We start from the raw sequence: 20,198 nt of genomic DNA, 5'->3' as shown, positions 1-20,198 counted from the left end.
CACACACTTGTGAAGAGCACGAAAGAAAAAATACTGCTTGCATAGCAATTATTGGAAGCAAAAAAGCTATTTAATCAAATCAATTGTTAAACACAATGCTCCTTATTAGGAACAACTACAAGACTGACTAGCTGAGACACTAATAATCAGGCAAATGAGAGGTCAAGAAAGCCACCAAATGATAACCTTTGGGTGGGTTCCAAGCCTCTCTCCATACTTGGTAAGCCTGTCTAGTATGCGTAACAAAAAAGTTAGGGTAATAAGGCAATAACCCAGTGGCTGTTTGCGTTAAAAGCCTTGGCTTGAATCTTGAGGTCTTCATTCACCGAACTGTGTGATCATGGGCAAATTTTGTTTCAGATGCCTTATCATATCAGTAGACTCGTTTGGTGCTCCTGTTTGACGTGTGCGCAGAAGAAAGCGTAGCAAGAATCAGTCTTTCAGCCACACAGCAGACATAAGCGTGACAAATAGTTTCAAGAGGAAGTGTACAGGACACATTAATGAATTATAATCAAAGATGATGCTGCAGGTCTAGTCACCTATACCGACCCATTGCTCTAATCTTGCGGTAGAACAGAAGAATGTGAAGAGAACACATTAGTTTTGCTTCTAAGAAAATGTGTGTTGTTCCTTTTCCAATTGGAATTGACAAGCAATTATAGTCCGGTGCTGTCATGAACTCTGTGGTTCAGACAGGGCCTCCCTTCACTTAAGCCCTTTGGTGATTTATGGGTTCATAATCCATGGGTTCTGCCGTGTTTCTGGAAATGTTTTCCCTTCTAGGCAGCTGGCCACACTTGCATGAAAATTAATTTTCCACATGATCCCCAGAATTCACATTTCCAGCACTAATTAAGTCAGAGAAAATATTTTCTGGGTTGAAACTCACTGTCCAGTTTCACACTACACTGCTATGGGTTTCTAATAATGTCTGTCACTTGTCTGTAGTACAGCTGTAACAGCTCTTTCCTGTCACCCTACCCATTGTGTGACTGGTGATTCTGCAATTCACAGTGACTGATCGTTGCATTTCTTGGTCATCTCCTGCTGTAACTGTTCAGGGCGACTATTCTCACACTATAGAGAGGTGATGGGAGAAAATGAGCTCTTACCCAATTGAAATGACAGCATAGACTAAGACAATCTGCGGGTGAGAGCCTAAATTTGTGGGTGTTTAAACTGAAACCGGGTGTCACCTGCAAATTGCAGTTGACTTGACAGATCTGCAGCCACTTGTAATTATCTGTTAACCCTATTGCTGCTGACGTTTTGTGTTCAGTAGAGGCAATCATTAGAAATGGGATAAAAAGAGCATTCCTTGCTTTTTAATCCATAGAAGTGTATCTAACCCTCCTTTTAGATTCTAAAAAAATACTAGACCTTTCTAAGCTTTTCCTTTATTCCAGCCAGTGCAGCCACAGTTAAAATATTAAGTCCAAGTATAGAGTGTGCAACAGCCTGACGCAACCACTCTCGTATATGGCTTTCGAAAAGACCCTTGCCTTCAAACAGCTTAAATTCACAGTATTTATACACTTCTGCTCTTCAGTAAATGTTGCTGTGGAGTCCTCTTCATTGCTTCCCGTCGCTTTATCTCTCATCATGTAATTTGCAAATCTGTGCATCTCACCAAGTATAATTGTAAGCATTTGGGCATTATTATGAACTAAGTTAGGACAGCAAATCAAAAACAAGCATTTGCAATGCAATAGGTCTCGCATTTATACGAGTTTGAGCTATTGGCATTGTAAATGACAATGATTTTTATTTAAGTTTGTTTTTTTTAAAACATAAATAAAAGGCACTGTCATTTACAATGCTAATAGCTCAAACTCTCGCAAATGCGAGACCTATTGCATTGCAAATGCTTGTTTGTTTAGATGGCAGTCGGTTGATCCTGTCAATTGTTGCGTTCTTCCACCCATTTTCTTATGTTAATTTAGGTGGCGCCAGTAACCTACAGATGGCTAGGTGGATGTTAGCGAAATGTAGATGTTTGAGTGTGAATTTGTCTGTAGGCATTTTCATAGAAGGAATCGCTCTGCAGGATAAGGCGACCTGTTGCTTAAATAAGGTATGCTGTTTGAGGGGGGATGTGGTAGCAGTAACAGTAATGCACAATGGAAGGATTTGTGTTATAGTTTCAAAGTTCGAATGCTACGTTAAAAATAAGGCTGCAATAAAGTTTTGTAACGTTGTTTCAGCTAAAGACAGAAAGCGCATGTAATCTTAATTAATGCCCTGCATACAGTTATTTCTAATAAGGTAATGCATTTTTACAGCTGGTAGGATATGTGAGCGAGTACAGTGTTCACTGTTGGAATTCGTCTGTAATATGTACGCTGTACAGTGGTGTACCCTCAGATTATTTTAAAACTTTTCGTTTGCACACTTAGTTAACTGGCGAGTGTGCACTTTGATCATGTTGCCAAGTACCAACATTTCGGGTTTTTTAACGCCGCATTATTTTAGTTTGAACTGAATACTTAATTAAAAGGCCATCTGTTCTAAACTATATTTGACCTAGCTGTACATTTGCAGTCATATGCCAGTGAGAAGCAGGTGCTCTCGTGCGCAACCAACAATGTTTGATTTACATTTCAGTAGGCCTACCCACGTCTGTATTGTAGCCCTGACCAACCCAAACAGGACGGGTGTGAAAGAAGGCAGTGAAGGGAAACTTTTATTTAAAAAGCCCATTTATAAACCGCCCACTGTCTTGGTATATGGCATTTGTAGATGCTTTTTGATGAAAAGCAGTCCAGCAAACACCAGTTTAAATGAAGCCCCAGTATGGCTATTAAGGCGCTACCAAAAGTGCTGAGGTTTTTGTTTCTGGTTTAGTAAGGTGGAGTAGACGTGGCCTTGTTTACACACACCTTGTCTAACTGCCTAGAAACAGCCTAAGGCGAGGTGGGTGTCGAGGTGGGGGGGGGGGTTGTAGTTAAAACATTATAGCACATACCGCTGCGCCGTAAAGGAAAGTAAACAAACCTACAAAAAAACAAGGCTGTGTTACACAGAAGAGCGGACGGTCTGTGTAAAACGCAAAGCCAGTCTGGGCTGCACACACCCGCGGAGGTGATCTATAAGCTGAGCCAGGCCACACTTTACAAGTTAAAGAAGTAAGCGATCTAAGAGGACGTGGTGCAAAGTACAGAGCTGCCGACTTTTGTACTTGGGAACCGGTTTCGAGTCTCAGCTCTGCCATGCCTACAAAACAAGATATTGATCAGCACCAATAAAATGAAATAAACAGTGGGAATCAAAACAAAAAATAAAATTACAAAGGCCGGGGGTGGAAGTGGATTTAAATAGCCTGTTTTTGGTGGTGGGAGGGAGGGCACCTTACGGGGAGATGGAGCTTTGGAGCGGAATGCTCAGAGCTCGTGAAATGGCCGCCTCATTGAATTGTTCAAAGTTATTCACACACCCTGCAAAAGAAAATAGGCATGTCATGTATAAATACAAAAGCGGGCGGCACACTGTAAATAAGCATGTCATGTGTATAAGTACAAAAGTGGGCGCATGGCGCCCCAAAACGTATGTGCGTGCCTGCGAGTGAAGCAGATGCCATGGTAAACAAGACATGCCCGGCAGAGCGTGGCGCGCGTGCGCTTGGGGGCGGGGGAGCGCATTCCAGGCGGGGGAGTGGACCCTTTGAAGTGCCCCCAAAAAGCGGATGGCGGCACGATGCGCGTGCTAGCCATGCAATCCGCTTTTTGGGAGCACTTTTAAAAGCCCCTACAGTCTCGCTTTGCGATCGCTTACGCGATAGCAAGACGAGACCTAAAAAAACATTGGGAACTAGGCTATAGTGCAGAGTTCACTATGGTGCACTGCCACAGGCCGTCACTAGAGGTCCCTGGATAAGACTAGACAACGCTGCGCCATTACTAGAGGTCCCTGTAGAGCCAGCTTCAGCGCTGGGTGCACTACCGCAGGCCGTTACTAGAGGGCCCTGGAGAGCCAGGCTCCCACGTTGGGTGCACTACCATAGGTCCCTAGACAGACAGGCGGCAGCTCTGTGTGTCGACTAGTTAAAAACCACAAGCGGATACTAGCACAGATGTCTGTACAAGGAGATCACGGTGGTAGGTGCTCAGCTCACATACCTATCCATATCAGAATTGCATTTTAGGCCATTTTTACCGACTCACGTTTTATTCATTTTCAGGTCAGAAGAGCAAGCCTATTATTTTAAAGACTGATGAGCACACTAGTGTTTCTTGAGGTAGGGGTTCGAATATAACATTACAAAACACAACAACAAAACCGGCGACTCTCCTTGCATTTACACGCCTTGCTGGCACGTCCAAAATTAGACCGATGGATGACAGGCTCTCGTAAATGAAGGAGAGGTAGGGGTTAACTTTAGACGCCACATGGTGTTCAAGAATTGTTCTATTCACCCAGCATGCTAAGATATGCTCCAGAAAAGGAAAAATGCATCTTTCGGAATCGATGCTAAACAGTATAAACTGCAAGAGATTCCTCGCTGTACATACGCAGATGTTGCCCAGAAAACCAATACCGGAGCAGTTTTCATAAGACTCCGTGTCAAACACACAATCACTGGAAAGCAACTACTACTGCATTCAATAAATGGCAAAAAAAGACATATTTGTAATCTATCATATTTCATTTAAACTCATGAAGACACCACACCACTACAACTCTACTTCGACCATAGATTTAAATATTTAGCATTAGTTACATTTTGATGCTTCGTAAAAAAAAAGTCTGGTGGACAACATTTATTTTTGACAAATAACACTGCGACTGAGACAGAAGCACCTTTGACGGATATTAACCGCAGCAACAAAAAAAAGTACCGTTTTACTATGTTTAGCATCAACGGGGAGTATATATTTTTTTAATTTCATCATTTTACTACAATATTCCGCACAGATTTTGTCATATGTTTTCTAAGCTTAGACTATCTTTAACACTACTAATTCACTCTGCGGACATACGCAACAGCCCTGTCCACACAGGCTGCAGGACCAGAGCTTGTTACTAGAGGTCTATTATAAAACCAAGGTGCACCACCACAAAGCGTTACTGGAGTGCTCTGGGGCCTGGCACTAGCGCTGGGAACGAAAAAAGGTGCACTACCAGGGATAGTTAGGGTTCCTGTAGAGCTAGGTACAGCGCTCCGTGCTCTGTGTTCTAGTACCACGGCCCTTAACTAGAGGTACCTCTAGAGCCAGACAAAAAGTTGATTCTGTTGCAGCAACACAGGCTGTTACCAAACGTTCCTGGATAGGCATATACAGCGCCGAGTAAACAAATGGTGCACTACCGCAGGCCGTTACTAGAGGTCCCTGTAGAGCCACGCTTCGCGCTGGGTGCACTCTGGTGCACTACCGCAGGCCGTTACTATAGGTCCCTGGAGAGCCAGACTCCAGCTCTGGGAGTCGGCGGGTGAAGAACCATATATGATCTGTTACCATAAGAGATGTCTGTACACAGATAGGTGCTCATCTCAAGTACCCATCCATATCGGCACTGCATTTTAGACGATTTTGAATTAGTTACATTTGATTCATTTTCAGGTAAAAAACACATGAGCAGTTATCTAATAGACACAATACGATCCCTTCTTCCTGTTTACATCCATTTCCCAAAGTATTACATTAACCCCTTCCATGCTGCGCAGATTCCGCCGCTGTGCTGACGGAATCTTGCGCGGGCGTGGTCATGACGGAACGGTTCCGTCATGAGCACAGCTCAACCGTGGCTCATGACGGAACCGTTCCGTCATGAGCACCGAAGGGGTTAAAAAAAATCCGATGAATACCTGTGATTTACGAGAGTAAATGGCCACTCACCAGATTCCGCATGGAGGCATCACCATGGTGTGTTGTGCTCACTGTACAGTATACCGCCAAACTCAGACTTCCCGGACTCTACTTGGCAGATTACTAGAGGCGTTTTGACCTTTTGATTCCGAATTTGTGTTTTTCTGTTTACCTCAGCCAGCGGGGCTTGGTTAATATGAAGAGACTGATGGCAACAAATCAATGAACTGTAGTGTACAGTCCACGGCAGCATCCGCGCGACCCGTGGCTCGCGCACAGTTAGACTAAGCGGCCTCTGCTCCAATTTGGCGTGTTTACAGATACCCACCGTCCCCCTTAATTGAAAACGAAGCTATCAAATGGGAGCCGGGGTGTTAAGTGTCATCGTGAGGAGGGTGGCAGAGTGCGAGGGGCATGTGCAAGAAACACTGCCTGCAATATTAAGGGGTCTGAAAGGGCGAACGCATCGGCTTACAGCCTGCTCGCTGATCCGAAAGCGTTAGGCCTTGGGAAGCAAATGCCGCGGCACCGCGGGGAATAGCCTGTGCTAAGAGAAGACAAAACGAAAATAGGAAACAGGCTAGAAAAGCAGGTTACCTGAAGGAAAGGAGGGAGTTACTAAAGGTTACATGCCACTTAGGGACAGTGAGTGGTATTGGGAAAATGGGGAGAGAGCGAACGTGAACGAAGAAAAAAACAAGTGATTCAATGAAAACAGTGGGTGTGCCGGCAGAGGAGGCTGGGTCTGTGCAGCAAAGCGGCCGTGAAAGTGATCGCGATCGCGATCAAAGCGGCCGCGAAAGTGAAAGTAAGCGCGGCGCGCGCGCCCGCGCACATGCACTGTATCTCTAGGCTGGCCTGGTAGCACTTTTTGGAGCCCACATACAAAATGTCTCTTCGAGCCAGCGCATGCGCTGGGCTCAGCGAGACCTAAAAAAATCAGTGAAACCGTTGTATAATCTGCTCTAATCGAAGGACAAGCGATCTGGTCACGGTGTCTTTCAATTATCAAATGTAGAGACAGGGGATGGATGTGCTCTTAGTTGGCTGTCCCAGCAGTCGTAGGCAGAACCTCAATAGCAAACTTCCCGACAGTCAAATGTAAAGAGTAAGTTCTTGTGAACAAAGTTTGAGCTGGAGGGAGGACCAATTTTTCCAGTTTTCCTCCAGCTGGCAGCAGGTACTTTTCTCAAGTCAGTAGACTGCAATCTGTAGTCTTCCCACTTTTGTTACTGCTAAGTTTGTTCTGAAGGTCCAGTAGGACAAACACGGATTCTTAAGGTAATATGCAGTTTGCAAGTAGTGAATGTCCCTGACAGAACCAGGCATATGTTCTGTTTTCTCCACTACTATAGCTTCTAAATTAGGAGATTGGTTTTGTTTTTAGATAGTAACTTTTAACTCTAGAAACCTTCCAGAGTCCCTTGCAGGCAAAGTTCAGGAAGCAACTCCACCTCCCCCTCGCTTCTTCCTCTCTAGCCCTTCCTCTTCCCTCTTCATTCATCTTCTCTTTCCTGCCCCTCCTCCCTCTTTCTCCCTCCTTCCATCCCCTCTCCTACTTCCCACCTCTCCATCTCACTCTACCCCCACCACCTCTTCTTGCCTGTCTGGGCACTCATCTTGGCTGTGGGATGCAGACCATAGTGAGCCAAGTAAAAGACACCTGCAGGCGTTTTGGCCGTGTCCTTCTCTGAAGTGCTTGATTGGAGTTTCTTGGATGGGGCACAGTGGGTAGTCTGCTTCTGCTTATACTGGGAGCCCATGCTCCAGACATTTTATGTGTGTTGAATAAAATATTATTCTGGATTTGTAGTGGTAGCCAAAATTGCGTTTTAATGTAATTTTAATGCAGTCACTTTTCTTCCAATTGATATCCAGCCTTAATGCCAGATTTTTAAGTGCTGCAATCTGTAACCACACAATTTGGGTAGGCCCATGTGTAACACTAGTAATTCAGCTTGGCAATGACTTGATCTGTTGTGTAAAGCGATGGGACTTAGTGGAAGGTTAAACAGTGTTTTATGTTTTTGTCATTATGTCTAATATACTGCAGCTCCTCCCATTTTTGTTTTGGGTTGAGCTATGGTTGGCAATGAAAATGGATCTTGCAGCAGAATCTCATTGAGGTATATAAATGTCTCCTTCATCCAGTTATAGGGGTGATACAAACACTCTGATATTGGCCTTCTTCCCATCGTTTCTTTACCAAGCAAAAGAAGATATATGTTTCATGCACATGCATGTCGAATTGGAGGTGATTATATGATGGGACGTTACTGGTATGGTAACCTTGTTACCCCTTACTCCTGAGTTCATTATTTCTGACTTACCCAGCATGTTTTCCTGCCACCAAGCAGACTTCTTCTCTCTCTTGGAGATAGGGATCAATCAAATTTCAACTTCATTATAACATGTTTGACTACTATATGCTTATCCAGGCCACGCAGTACCTCTTGGTTTGTGGTGGGTGATTCAGTTATGGGGCACAGGACATTTTACCCTCACCTCAGGTTAATGAGGCTGTCTGCTTGCTCTGCCTATTGTGCAGTATGTCAGGACTGTATCCCATTACCCCCTCACTCCCTTATCAACCTCGGAGTGTGAGAGGTGCATGCAGCGTGGTTGTACTTGATGTGAGGAGGTGGCCCAGCTCTATGGTCATCGTGTAGATGAGCTCAAGTATGCAAGTTGCAATTGATATAGCTGTTTCCTTTGATGGTAGATGCCTCCTCTTAGCCCCCCTGACACTGCGCGACTTTACCCATCTCTCTGCATTAGCCATTGTTATGTGTCTCGGTTTGCTAAGCAGACTCTTTAGTGAAGGAGAGAGGGGCTCTTTGTGTTCACTCCAGCTACACTGAGTGTATCCTGGAAGCAATATTTACACAAGAGCCAAAAGGCAAGGCCATTTCCTCTCACTTGGACTAATAAAAACGTGGTGAGCTCCAGAACATGTGCTACTGCCTCCGATTGACTGATGCCTGTCTTGAAATTGATTTACAGCCTCAGCAGGTATTATGGGATTATGACCATTGACATAGATTCTGTAACATGTGCTCTTTTAGCTTGAGACTGAACTGTTCACCAATGAAGATGTTTATATTTGGTTGATTCTCTCTGAAATTTACAAATATTTCACCACCTGAGTGGCTACTTGACCTGGCACCAATTGCCACTCATTTTAGAGTCATGTAGAGTAAGACTGAGAAAGAAAGCCTAGTTTTGCCTGAACCTGAGTACAAGAAGTGTAAGTTCCCCTGTGCCCAAACCAAGAACAAAAAAACTCTACTGTTTTGATCCTTGCAGAGAGGGCCCGCTGCACCAAAGAAAGATCTCCTCTACTCGTCTTGCCTGGATAGTTCAAGAAGAGTGCATGTAACATACCGCTACATCCAGCACACACACCTTTGTTGTCTCCCTAGCCATTCGGGTCTTTCTTACCTTCGACCCCCTGGCTGATGGCCATTCTCAGCCCAACAATGCAGATTTCCTTTCCCCCAGCCATGCTTGGTGTCTGTATCCCGCCTTGTTGTTGGCTGACCTAATGACATGTACCTTCTGCCTATTGGAGTTTGTTTTCGGAAGCTGGAAGTTGTCCAGTTTGATCCGTCAGCGGCCACCAAGTATGCCGGCTGGCTCTAGCACCTCTCTCTGAATCAGGCAGTTTGACTGTAGCTCTACCAAATAGTCATCTGGCTGCTTTTTAGGTCTCGCTGAGTCAGCGCGCATGCGCTGCTCAGAGAGACATTTTGTAGGTGAGTTTTCAAAGTGCTGCTGGCTGGCCTAGCACTTACGTTCACGCGCGCAACTGCCAGCTTTCAGCCCCGCCGCCCACATCGCACACCACTCGCCAGCCTACTTTTGCCATCGTGCGCGCTTGTTGTCAATGCTACATAGCATTGGCAAATCCTATAGGTCCAAAGAGTGATACTATTGGCTTTGCTGTTTTGCTATCAACGTCAGTACTTTAAATGGACAGGTGCTGCACAACTTTAACTCAAGTGTTAGAGTAGCACTTGTCATCAGATGTGCAACACATTTAATGGGAGAGCAGAGGCACAGCTCAGGAGCATACAGGCGTTCAGAGATAATTAACATCTGCACTTTTATATTGCCATTTAAGGAGCTGGGTGCTTTCTGGAGGTCAGTCACATCATACCGGGTATGTGCTTAGCTTCAGCTCTCTCCGATAGTCGGTCAGAATAAATGACGGGTACAACATAGACTACAGCATGCCCCTCGGCTGGCTGGCTACCTGCGCCAGAGCTACATGGAGGCTTTTTTGCGCTCACCTCATAGCTGACGTTCTAGCGCCCCTTCCTGCTGCTCTGCAGGTGCCGGGACCCTTGATGTTCTGGGAGGTTTCCCCTTCCGCCCCCGCCCAGCCTCCTCCAACTGAAGCCCAGCACTCCTACTGACTACTCTATTGACATTACGTCATCGATCGATTCAACGTCACCGCGCAGATTAGCCGCCATCTTAGTGGCGTCTGCGCTGCTGTCAGCGAAACAGAAGACAGGCTATGGGCTGTGATCCAAGCAACATAGTGGAACGGAGACGTAAACACGGAGAAAACCAAGACTTACACGGAGGTTCTATACAGAAGCGCCGGATACTCGCCGGTGGTGGTATGTGTAGAAGGAGTCACTACCTGCCAATAGCTAATGACTGATGCGTGCGAGTGGGTGGCCCTCTGACTGTTCTAGACTCGCCGTCTTGCTACGAGTATGGACAGGCTGGGCAGAGATGTGCTGATAACTTCACTTGTAGTGATCCCACACACTTCCGCCCATTCCAAGATGGCCACCCCAGTGCGCTCTGTTGACCAGCACTCAGCACATGCAAAACTTTCAGGGGTGCTTCTCAGGTGAGTCGTGGAGATGCTCTAAATGTGGGGGTTAGAAGTTTGTTTAAATTGGAGTCACTAGGCATATCCGGTTCCTGAGGTATTCCTGGGATCAGAGGGGCTTTCAGGAGGAAAACACAGTGGCAGAAAGAAATCACTAGTGCTTCCAGAGGGAGTTCAGCTTTGTGATGCCGCTCAATAGCAGTCAAAGCTTGTTGTTAAAAAAAAAAATTTTTTTTTGTAATACTGAAACGCAGTGCAGTAGCAGCGCCTATTGATATGCTCACAGCTGCCAGGTTTTCTGGTTTCTTTTGTGTGACATTTCTATTGTTTCTGTGTGAGTATGAGGGACATGCTTGCCAAATGTGGAAAGCCAGATAAAGAATAAGCATTGGCATAGCCAATAGGTCTCGCCTTTGGGACCGTATAAGTATTTAGTTATGCAGCAGAATATCCTTGGTGCAACAACATCAAGTGTTGCATGGCTAAACCCTTATACGATCCCAAAGGCGAGACCTATTGGCTATGCCAATGCTTGTTTGATCTTACATTCAAGAGTGCATCAATATCCTTACAAAACCTTTGGAACTAATTAAGTAGACCAGATACCGAGCATTTGTTCTAAAAAGATGCAATTTAATGTTAAGCATATCTTGCATATTTGAAATTTATTTATCGGCGTATATTTCCGTACCTGCTTAAGCACTGTGCATTTTAGCAATAATAATTTTCAATGCAAGAGGAACTCTACATAGCTGCTCAGTATGCTCTACTTCATCTCAGATGTTGTTGGAACATTATTCTTTAGTTTTGCTCTTTCTTGGCTGCAACTTGTGATGTTTATTTGGGAAGGTGATTTTCCAGCCCCATCTCTACTTTTTCTCTACCCTTCTATGCTCTCTGTTTCATTGCTCTTCGCCCTTAAATTAATAAGTCTTTCAGTTAAGGTACAGTGAAGGCATTGGCCTGCTCTGATCAGAGACTTTGGATGTAAAATGTCATGAAAGTAAATGTTTGAAGAGAGGAAAATAACTCACAAATATAAATATAGTGTGAAAGTAAATCTTTAAGAATGGAAAGTAACTCATGATTGTAAATATATCACAAAAGGAAAACTTTAATAACCGACAATAACCAATGAACGAAAGTATTATGAGAAAAAATGCTCCAGGAATATAAATCTACTAATGATGTAAAACTACAAGGCGGGAAATAGGCCAAGTGCATCAGTTTATAGAGGTTGTAAAACCTCAGGGAGAGAAAATAAGTGTCCAGTAACATCACTCGCTGTGCAGTTTTACAATGATGGTGTCAGAACCCCTATCCGTGGCCCACGGTGCAAGCAGGAGTTACTAGGTCCATCCATGGTGGCTGAGGACTTTTACTCCCAATGTCCCGGGGCCCGACCTACTATGGAACCTACTCAACTGGAGCAAGCACCCCTTCTGCACTTGACTCAAGTTGAGCAGTCAAGGCTCCTTCTGGCTCAAGCGTAGATATGGATCAGTGAACACGAATCATAACTCAATGTGCAGATAGTAAATCAATGTCCAGTCAAATACTTGTTCTTACAGAAAGTGTTTTTAATTCCAATTCTACTCATGCAAAGGTAAACAACATTCAAAAGCAATAACACAATCCCCCTTGCCGTCGGGCCTCTTGTAGTTGTCAGACCACTCCCTGCCCCAGTAAATTTAGTGCAACTGGTTTGATGTTGGTCCCCATTCACTGCAGGCCACTTCCAGGGAATGTAAAGTATTAGGCCGTACTCAAGACTTCTCCCCTCTGACTCCTTTCGGAAGTTCAGCCACAAGAGTCTATGGGGTCACAGTACCAATGGAAGTATGTTCGCCGGGGCCCCAAATACCCAGTTCATGGCTTACCCGCTCTGGCGGTATGAACCCCTTCAGCCGCACTGCAAAGTCCTGCTTCAGATCGGCAAAGTCAGGCTGCGTGCTGTCACAAGTGGTAGCACCTGGCAGTCGCGGGCTCTCTCCTGCAAGCCACGCTACCGGATAGTTCTAGCTGTCAGGGTTGTTCCAGCTCCAGTGAGCACGGTAAGTCTCACTTCCCTTAGTGGGAATAGAGGTTGATGTCCTTGCTCTGAAAGGGATCCAGCAATGTTCTTTGATCCTCGGGCTTCCTTTGGTGAAGTTTGCAGTATGAGGATTGGATCTGCCTTAGTCACAGCAGCAGTTTCCCGGGCAGCGGCCCGCATCTTTGTCCTCACCTTCTCTGGCGGTTCCTCCTGGCAAACAGGGTTGCAGTCACAAGTCCGGTCACACTGAACTGGTATTGAAGTTCATGGTGGCCCCCTCCCTGACACACTGGGCCAGCCACCACAAGGTTGTGCACTCCTGGTGCCCTCCACACAGCCCTCGCTCCTCGTATCAGTCCATGGCTGCCCCTCATGGCACACGGGGGTTGCCTAATCAATCCAGCAAATGGACTACGGCCTAATCTGTGCAAAAACAGATTCCTCACACCTCGCTCAGGGAGTCCTCCTGATAGAGCTCCCCCTGAACCTTGCTCCTTCCAATGCTCCTCTCTTCCTCACAGGGAACACTGGTCTTGGCGAGCAGGCAGATGCTGGTGCTCCAGGGAAGGTGGTCTTGGCTTCCCTGAGTGATGTCTCCTTACCCAGCAGGGAGACTAGCTGGCCTGGGCCACCAGCCCTGGTCACAGGTAGTAGTCTTGTTGAGCTTCCTCTCCTCACACATCCCATTTGGCTGCTCGGCAGATGACGTTTGGGTTCTCAAACTCCCTTACTTATAGTCCTTTTCCAGACACAACATTCTATTTAGTGCCCAAGTCTTTTAAGATTTATGTTGGGGTTCTTCTTCTTTGAAATGGACATTTTCCTCTTTCTTCCTCCCTCCTGAAGAAATGTCTGTTCTAGCAGGCAGGACTCCAAACCTTATTAATGCACAACTAGATTCATGGGAGTGACCAGAGTTCACAACTGAATGTCAGCCACATTGATCTGAGTATCAGAAGGTTCATCCTGAGCTCCCAGCCCTACTCGTTATGATTTCCTTATCATCCTGATTTCTTTTCTCCTGAGATGTGTCCAGGCCCCATACTTGTGATCTATCATTGAACCAAAGAGCCCTTTGAAATGCACAGAGCGAGAGAGAGCCTTGCTTCCCATCCTCCACTGCATGTCCCTCTCAGCTTACAGGAATGCAGCAATACACACATCTGTCTGGGGAGAATTCCTCCTCTCCTCGTGTTTTCAACCAGGCAGGCCCGGGCATCCCAAAATGGAACCCAAGGTCCACCATGTAATGTACCAATGCAAGCACACTTGCTCTCGGTGTGCATCCACAGCACACTTACTGCACAGCATGGTTATCCTCCTGTATTATGCCACCACAAGCAGAACTACTTGCAGCAAATGCATTCAGACTGCACACACTGTTCAGTACTGCAGCCTTTCTGTATTGTACCAGACTGTATTCTAAAAAACACACACTGCCAGGATACACCGATTTGCCATGCGTGCACTGTACCACACTTCATCCCTTGTGCACTCATGCATTCAGCACATTTCCATCACACACGCCCTTCCACATCTACCGGATATAGGCCAGGGGCGAGACAAGCACACAGCAGCGGAACTTTTCAAAAGGGGAGTGAGCCTGTAGGCCTCGCTCCGGTGACACAGAATAAAAAGGTCCTCTTCACTCCTACTGATCACTGCACAATCTGCTGCCACCACTGCGCTTGTACTGCTGAACTCCTGGTGAAGGCGGTATCCTTCCACCACTATGAGGACAGTCCAACAAGACCGCAACCTGTGAGACATGCCTATGTCATGGTGCACACACATGATCCGTGTTAGCCTATGACAAAAAATCAGCATTAGGGATCCAGACAACAGTATAGTTGGGCACTCAGGGCAGTGGTACATGTCTCTTACCATGCAGAGAACTTTTCCGTCCCAAAAGATGATAAAGTTCATCCAAATATACATTGCAAGGCAAGGAAAATATACATTGCTAGAATGTTTGCCTCTACATTACATGTACATGTTGGCATGAAACAAATGCAGTACTGAAAAAGTCAGTTAAAGGATACCATAATCATTCTACTTGCCTGCTACAACAGCTCAACAACATGGAAGTACTTACTTGTGGACACTTGCTAAAGCGAATGGCATACCATTGCCAGTGTGCAGTACACGTGTTCTCATGAATTGTAGGTTGTTAGAAGGCCTATTATCGAGGATTATGCCGAGCCACGTTTGTTAACTGAAACGTTCCGGAGCTCCCTCTCCCCTTAAATCGTGCGCGGAGTATGAGCTGGAACAGTAGGGATATCATAGTGCTCTCACAGTCTTTTACTTGGCTAGTGACCTTTAAGTAATTAAAGCTCTTAACATTTTGCAAAGACACAGCCCGAATTGGGCAATACATTTATATTGTCTTATTTATGAATCATGAGTTTCTAAATCTAAAAACCTACAAGAGAAAGCAATAGCCCTTGAACCTCACTACTCATTGAAAGCAAAACCTTATAAGAGGTACTTGTCCATTCGGTGGTCTCACAGTAAAATCCAGTTCCCAAGCTTCACAGACCATGTTTGTTACAACTGCCTCTTTGCCCCCGAGTTCACTAGGCCCTTAGGACTGACTGCTGAGTTTTAGTTGACTCGGCAGTATAAACATATGCAGACCAGAAACTAACGGTGACCACGTTGAAGGCTGCTATTATATAGGATTCTTCTCAGTTTTTGCACTTAGTGGACCCTGTCCCAAGACAAAGGAGTGGGGTTGTAGAAGAATTACTAGATCCTGCCGACTGCGGTGCCTGAGGTTCTCATCTTTTCTCTTGTCCTGTGGTACACTGCGGAGAGCTCCATTAGAGTCAGTGCTGCTGGCTGCTGATGAGAAGGTCCTGTCTGGCACCAGGTACCAGGGTTTTTATTCATCTCCTGAGCCTCAATCCTTGAGTGTTTGTAGTGGACTGTAGTGTGCTGCAGATTCCCACGCTCATCTTTACACTTCCCTTTGGAGTGTACTTTAATAGTTGTTATTTTAAATCATATAATTGGTTAGGGTCTCTGGGTTTCTGCTGATGTATTCTCTAGTGGAACCACTATAGCCGTTGTAAGTATACCGGGAGCAGTGTTGAGTTGTTTCTGATCAGAGCTCAGCTTTTAGGAAAATGTTATGTTGGATGAAGTTTCCCCGAGTAATCCAGTTTGCTAATTAGGGACTCCTTGGTAGTTTTGAGTATTTTTTCATGCCTTCTGATTCCTTCACCACTGTTTTCATGACCTTGAAGTTAAGTAAGGGAAGTCTTCGAGGTTGTACTTTTTTTCTATGTTTGGTTGTTATTTTGGATTCATAGAATGAGGGGGTGTGTTCACAATGTTTTCGAGTTGCTCAAGTAGAGTCTCTGAGTGCTCTGGGTTGTTATATTTCTGAAGGTGTTACACATTTCCTTGATTGATTGGCATAATGCCCATTATTTGCTCTCATCACAAAAGAGTACATTTTTTCAGCAGTGTTATGGCTACAACAGTGGGATGCAGGTCCCATTGATTCAAATTGATAGGATGCTTGAGTGGTCTAAAATAGCTGTGATTGGAATCTTCTCTGCTCCATAAAGGCCATGGTAATGAGACACAATGGTGGGTGATGGAGATAAACAGTAACTTTATAGGTGTCCTAAGACACCTTGTTTTTGGTAAACATCACGTAGGGATTAGCTATGCTGTTAAATAGCATGTCTCTGCTGACATGGAATATGGGAAATCTGGCGAGTGGAATACTACGGGTTACATATGGGGAACAGGTTGTCCCCTGTAAAGGTGTAAGATTATCTATTGATGGTCAAGTCAGAATGTGTTTGCATCAGGGCAGAAATACTTTTCACACTCAGACTTTGCCATTGAGTTTACTGCATTTGCATAGGGGTGAATTATTTAGGTGATTAGGTTTATTTTTTTACATTCGAATAAATGTTTAAGATTGTCCGTAATGGAAGTTATTTTTGATGTTAGATGTTAATTTTATGGCTGGAATAATTCTGAAACAAATCACTGGTTGAGTTCAGTTTATGACTATTCAGACCTGGTTATTATCTGTGACCCATCTCTACCACTACCTGCTCTTCTTCTGACTGCAGAATTTAACACTGGTCCCATAAGCTGTTTAACAACACCTTGCAGCGTAGGGAGTTTACTTCATTTTACATAGTTCTCTTTTGTTTCCCAGGTGCACGTCTAGGTGGGACACACATTCTGGCAGCAGGGCTGAAGATATACCAGATGCCTGCAGATTACAGCGGTGAGATGTCATTCTGAAGTTGGGTCTGGGGGTGTTTCTTCATCCTCCTGTTTGGGTAGTATTGACTGTCCTTGCTGACAGTGTTGTATCACATGAAATGTAGCGGTGAGGAGTGCAGTCAAATAAGATCGACAACGCACACTGCTCTTTCTCCATCCTCCTTACGACAGGAGGAGGTACTTCGTGATTCTTTAATCAAAACATTCAAATGTGGGTGCCACCCAATGGGAATGAAATTACTGTAATTTCGAGAATAACATCTGAAATATCAGTGTTTTTCCTCCTCTCCAACCTGCAGGAATCACCATCCCAGAGCGCCAAAGATTAAAATTCCTGGATAAAGTTCCAAATCTACAGAAAGTGGTGAAAGAGAAGAAAAATCTGAACGACATCCGGGGGCCCTATGACAAGGTTGAAGCCTTTACTGAGGGACAGTATGGAATAGTGGTGAGTAAACAAATGACACGGCATAACCCTTGATCAAGCCACAGTAAGGCATCGTGAGTGGCAATCTAGGCTCAGATCACCCATTCAGGGTCAGTAAGGCACAGTGATGAAGGAGGGGGCTGAGGATCTCTACCTCATATTGCATTTAAAAATCAGTGGGAATCTTCTAAAGCACCCAAAATACAAAAGAACAAAAAGGTAAGGCTTGGAAAAGGAATTTGGTATGTTTGAAAAAAGCAGTTCAGGTTTAAAAGCCATCATCTGGATATGAGTGTAATGCATTCCATTAAATGTATTGCCAGACCCTTTTCGATGTGGTAACAGGGCAGAAAGGGGCAGGTGGGCCCCAACCGTAGTGATTTGAGGTTGTTTGCTCTCAGTGTCTTGATACGGGTTGTGCTAAGGCTCTGCTAACTGGGCCAAGTATACTCTTTCCATACACAACATTTAGGGTAGCGAGGGTGAGCAGTCGTAGGCTTCTCGGGGAGGTAGACTGGGAGCAAGAGTTCAAAACTCAACAATCAGATAGTGAGTTGAAGGCTCTCTTCCTACCTCATACAAGAAGCACAAGGACCGGCACTGAAGCATTCGGATTAAGGGGCTGGTGGAGAGGGGTGCACTTTTATTTCACTTTTTTATTCTGGTTCTTATAGAACAATTACTACAAGTCCTGTTTTTCCTGAAGGGTTGATGAGTGACCACCAGATAGAACACACGTCCATAAACAGAGGTGGTTCTTGGGGTAGTAAGGGTTTGGTAGTGGTGAATGAGAGCGAGCGAGAAAGTACCCCTCCTTATGGGAAAGTTTTTCTTTTTTAAATAATTCTGTAAAAGCGTTGACATTGTCTACGGAGAAGAAGAGCAGTCTTAAGCCTCTTGCAGCTCATTCTGTTCCCACCGCCTATATGTATGGAGAAGGGGTAAGGGCAGTGCAAGTCAGACCACAATGGTCTCCTTCACTCAGCCCATTGACTAATTTTGCCTATTTAGTTCTGAACTGTTTTTATCATAAGCATGGGCTGATGGTTCTCATGGGGTTTAATCCAGTTTAGTGTGCCCATGGCTAAAGACTGAAGATTGTGTGAGCTGGAAAAGAGTTTTTCTGAGCAATTCAAGGTAGAAATTGGCCTATTTGATGTAGGGTCGAGGGCTTGAGGTTGCTTTTAATTTAGACACCTAGATTTTTTTAGGTGAATTTGAACGTGGTTAGTTGGCCAAGGAAGCACAATACACTCAATTGATGGACGGAATGGGGAACAAATGAAACATTTACCCCCAGTCAAGAGATCTGGGTTAAATCCATTGTTCTTGTGCTCACCATGCCACCACAGTTTAGACCTGCACACTTTCCACCCATATTTGCCATTGGCTTGTGTTATTGTCCGTCCTAAATGCTAGCTTTTGATTCGTAAATAGGCTTGTTAGTCTCTCCTTAGTACTGCCTCCTCTTCATTTGTCACCTCCCATGGCGACTGGTCCCGTTACTTTGGTTGTTACTCAGTATGTGTCATTTAGACAGTGAGCACTATTTTCTTTATCCAGTTTCTCTTACTGCAGGCACAACGTGTTTTGGTGCCTTCTTTACAACACCTCCCTTCCTCCCGTTGTCTGTCCCTTCTTTATCCCCCTCCCTTCTGTTGTCCATGCCTTCTCCTCCCAACCTCCCACCCCCTAAATACACCGTGATGTGCATCAGGTCACACAGAGCGTCAGAAGCCTCGGGTGGAGCATTAGGGTGATCCCAACCCTGATTGACAGAGGGAGATCTTGCAGGGGTCAGTCAGTCACCCTGGTCTCCTGGGACCTGCATATGGTGAAGATGGAGGCAGTTTTCCAAAAACTTACATCATTCTCAGGAGCGCACTCTTCGCCATTGAGGGAAATCTCACAGCAAGGATTGTGATGTAACAGCACGACTAGAATTTCAAACCGATTCCACTCCCACCCAGACCGAGCTCGGTGAGATAGGTCAGTAAGTTCAGCGCTAGCTGCTGGCACCTGTCGAACCATCAGTCGCAACTTGAAGTCCTAGCGCCCGCTCAGCCTTTTCTCGCTCACGATGAGCTTAAACTGAACACCATCGAGCAGGTACCTAATAACACATCTTATCTATAGCGGTTCGAATCGGTCGACCTGTAGGAGCAAGCGCCATGTATTCTATGCACTAGTAGTATTTCTATTCTGTGCTAGGACAAATAATATCACTTTTATTTTGCTTCTTGCCGAGGGCGCTAACATGGACGGACAAACTAGGGTCGCATTTCACTTGTCTAGACACAGACTCATTTATTTGTACCCTTCTGTTTGTGTAGGGGGTACTGCGTGACCTAATGGCTTCCAGGCGCTTGATAGAACAGCTCCAGGCTGGAGTCGTGATTGTGCATCTTGACCTGCCAGTGCCTTGCAGTAGTAAAGTAGTTGTAGGTTCTGTAAATCCCCAGTGGGGGTCCGGCGGTGTCGGGGCACTGTAGGGAGCTTGGGAACCAGCCCTGGAAGCCCAACTAGAGAAACAGAGCCCGGCCACACAGGGCCGAGATGCACTGTTTAACGTTTATTAAACACCAAGGGTTACTTTTTAATGAAGGCAAGTTAGGATGCTGGTTTATGTGATTGTTATATGTTTTTAAAGATGTTGCTAATTATGTTTTATGGAGATTTGTCTTACTAAACATATTACTTTTGGAACCAGAAGAGACTAGACTAGATAGCAGACACTACATGCCTTCAAGGCACACGCTTCTGAGCTGGGAGATCGGATAGCCGAAGCGCAACAACTTCACTCATTCAGAGTGCACTGTGGGG

At 45.2% G+C, this 20,198-nt stretch overlaps 1 protein-coding gene across 2 annotated transcripts in view; it reads left to right on the top strand.

Moving 5' to 3' along the window:
• The window catches only part of MRPL16 (mitochondrial ribosomal protein L16), a 46,328-nt gene that overhangs the window by 7,023 nt on the left and 19,107 nt on the right, over positions 1 to 20,198 (top strand). For both annotated transcript variants that reach the window (XM_085651473.1, XM_085651475.1), the window contains 2 exons: positions 16,878 to 16,949; positions 17,248 to 17,396. In XM_085651473.1, the coding sequence (XP_085507599.1) occupies positions 16,878 to 16,949; positions 17,248 to 17,396 (221 nt within the window). The remainder of the gene's footprint in view (positions 1 to 16,877; positions 16,950 to 17,247; positions 17,397 to 20,198) is intronic.

This window comes from Triturus cristatus, chromosome 4_1 (assembly GCF_964204655.1).
Source record: "Triturus cristatus chromosome 4_1, aTriCri1.1, whole genome shotgun sequence".
Taxonomy (NCBI): domain Eukaryota; kingdom Metazoa; phylum Chordata; class Amphibia; order Caudata; family Salamandridae; genus Triturus; species Triturus cristatus.
Note: the sequence above shows the minus strand (reverse complement) of the source record. Positions and strands in the feature narration are given on the sequence as shown.